The sequence below is a fragment of the Olea europaea genome, unplaced genomic scaffold (genome assembly GCF_002742605.1).
Source record: "Olea europaea var. sylvestris unplaced genomic scaffold, O_europaea_v1 scaffold2588, whole genome shotgun sequence".
NCBI lineage: Eukaryota > Viridiplantae > Streptophyta > Magnoliopsida > Lamiales > Oleaceae > Olea > Olea europaea.
Window position 1 is genome coordinate 83,905 of NW_019244186.1, and position 2,808 is coordinate 86,712.

At 39.7% G+C, this 2,808-nt stretch overlaps 1 protein-coding gene across 1 annotated transcript; it reads right to left on the reverse strand.

Moving 5' to 3' along the window:
* Window positions 1-6: 6 nt before the first annotated feature.
* Window positions 7-2,802, reverse strand: LOC111382945 (protein SET DOMAIN GROUP 41-like). Its single transcript, XM_023006989.1, has 2 exons — window positions 1,051-2,802; window positions 7-948 (listed from the first exon to the last, which is right to left on the reverse strand). Exons 1-2 carry the CDS (start codon window positions 2,030-2,032, stop codon window positions 818-820), a joined length of 1,113 nt encoding a protein of 370 aa, XP_022862757.1. The 5' UTR covers window positions 2,033-2,802; the 3' UTR covers window positions 7-817.
* Window positions 2,803-2,808: the final 6 nt, after the last annotated feature.

Below are 2,808 nucleotides of genomic sequence, written 5' to 3' on the forward strand. Positions count from 1 at the left end.
GCCATTCAAACAATGAACACATAAGTCATTTCTGAGAAAATCAATAGACAACAACCAAAACAAGATCATGACAACAATTTAAGCACCCTGAATCAAGCCAAGGGGTATGTGGACTAAGAAGAGGAGCATATAAACCAATATAATGTTTCTTAGCCTTACCTAATTGACAAATATTATATTTTGGGAAACAATACAAGCAACATCCCTTTTCAAGGCATGGTAATGAAACCTATCTCCCTATGGGACTATTATCTCTAGTGGCTAGTAAAATCTCTAGAGCAACACCTCTGACATGAAATTCACATCCTAAAAAATATCCTCTAAGTACAACAAATACACAAATTAATTCTTCTTGAAAAGACAAAAGAACACTGTCCTCAACAAGAAAATTTTCATTATCTCCATATGGGCTATTGAAGAGGTGTTTAACTATGATACCAAAATATGGACAGTTAGGATGTTCATCCTTGAGTCGCTCATAAGTCATATCACTCTATGTTTAAGAAAGCTGAGAAATGATAAGAGGATTCAGAATCTTCATAACCCAAAATTCAATTAATGTGAACATATGTTAGTAATTTAACTTCAATGATTTCTTAGATACCTGTATGATTGTGAAATTAATTCACATCATGTTTTTGGTTTTTAAAATCTGCACTACTATTGATGAACAAACATGGCAATCTCCACACACAAAACTTTGGATGCTCCACTGTATAATAGAAAATGGACTTTTGGAGGTTGGGGTGGGTGGTGGTGGTAGGGTGATAGATTTGGGAAAAAAAACAAATTAAAAATACAAAAAACAAGTAGCTTGTTAAATGATATACTTAAATATGTATCCAACCTTAGGCTGAAACACATCCGTGTATGCAATTGTCACGCCCTCTCCTTCTTTAATAGCTTTAATACTCCTAACTATTATTCTTGGGCCATATGCCTTTTTTCCTACATTACCCACAAAATAGTATTCACATATAATTATTGATCTGCAGAACTATGAGCAATGATTATGAAATCATAGTTGACTTTCAATATAATCAAAATTACCTTCTATTAATATCTCATTTCCATTTTCCATCGTAGACAGAGAAATCCTTGACTCCAAGTCATCTGTATGCTCTGACCCCGTCAAAAACCGGTACCAAGCATTGGGAGAACAACTATGATTAAACCAAGAAAACACGGTTCCATAAACAGCAACTCCTACATTGCACCCACTCTTGTCTAGCACCTCCACAGCGTTTGTTAACACCAAACACAAAACCATCTCCTCCACCACATACTCCTCTGGTGCCACTACATTTACATTAATGTCACCGCCTTGCATCCTCCTAGCCATTGCCATCAGCTTTGCTCCATTCCTTATCCACTTCAAAAAGGGGTCCTTCTCACTGGAATTCTTCACGTTTTCATCTAGGTCCTCCCTATTTCCAGTTTCTTGTAAATGGTCATTCTTATCTTCTTGAAATATCAACCTTTCACGGTTGGTCATCAGACCGGCAATTCTCTCCCAAACTCCATTATCTTGATTCCAATTTTCCATATCCACGTTAGGCTGTTCTTTTATCTCAAGATACTCATCTGGACCTTCTTTATTATCAGTTTCTTGAAACAGGCAATGGTTATCATTGTTCTCTAAGCCTGACAATGTTCGCAAATCCTTCTCTTGTTCAAATTTGTAAAGAAGGCGAAGGGAGAGGCGGAGATCAGAGGATTCTGGCAACTCAGAGGAAGGCTTTTCGTGGAGATGGGAAAGCAGCTGCCCTTCTGCGGAGGAGAAGTGGAGCGAAGAATCAAGGGAAGAGCATTGTGGCGAACAGTAGAGAAGAGTGGGAGTGCCATCCGGGACATGGTGGGAAATTTGGGAGACCGGTGGGGTAAAAAGTTCAAATGGTTGGGGTGGCAGAGGGGAGAAACAGGCGGCGCAGTGGGTGGGGAGGGTTGAATTGTGGAGGGCGGCCGCTAGGGGCAGAAGAGGTGGCACAAGGTCTTTGCCTATTGGTATATCTTCACTTGCTTGTCTCTCCATATTCAGGCTAAGAAAGTGAGTTAAATGTTTCAATAGCCACTAAACTTTTGCACCATATCATAGCTTAATCGCCGAAATTCATCAACCATACCATTAGCCACTGAACTTTGCTTGGTCCCATTCCATCACTCACCGGATGGAATCAGTTAGTAGATCCACCTACGTGGATGAAGTAAAAATGGCGTCGCCAGTTAAATCGATCAAAATGTTAAGTGAAGTGCCAACTCACAGTCAAGTCAGCAATTACCAAACACGTCTTTCCCATAAATAAGAAATTAAAATGCACCTTCTTCCTCACAATTGATAGAAACTTCGATTCTGTGCAGTTAAATGAAATCCCCCCAAAATGGAGCCACAAACCCTAAGGCGAACCCATAGATTTTGCCCCAAAATTTCCATCTGCATCTTCACCGGCAGTGATTTCGATTGCGCCGAGTGAAAATTTCAACAACGTCCGGGCAATTTCAATTTCCACAAAGCGAAAATTTCACTTACACTCGCTCATCCAGAACCCTACAGTACAATCCCCCAACAATGTTACTCCAACGCACAACCTCAAAACCCTTCTTCACCTTCACAGCCACCAAAATCATGGCCATTCAAACTCATTTCCATCTGGGTTTCTTCAGAATTCAACTTTTCCTCTTAAACAAGCTGTTGTTTTCACTACTAAAGCTCATAAAAATCCAGTATATGGAACGGTTGCCTATGATTAGAGGCTGGGTTCAATTGGAATGCTATATACAAAAGAATATCTATGATGGAGAACCCACGTA

Bases quoted from the DNA above. Each gene is read 5' to 3' on its own strand.
- LOC111382945 (XM_023006989.1), bottom strand. From the start codon at position 2,032: ATGGAGAGACAAGCAAGTGAAGATATACCAATAGGCAAAGACCTTGTG. The intron at 949-1,050 runs GTAATTTTGATT...TGGGTAATGTAG, and splicing joins AAATGAGATATTAATAGAAG to GAAAAAAGGCATATGGCCCA.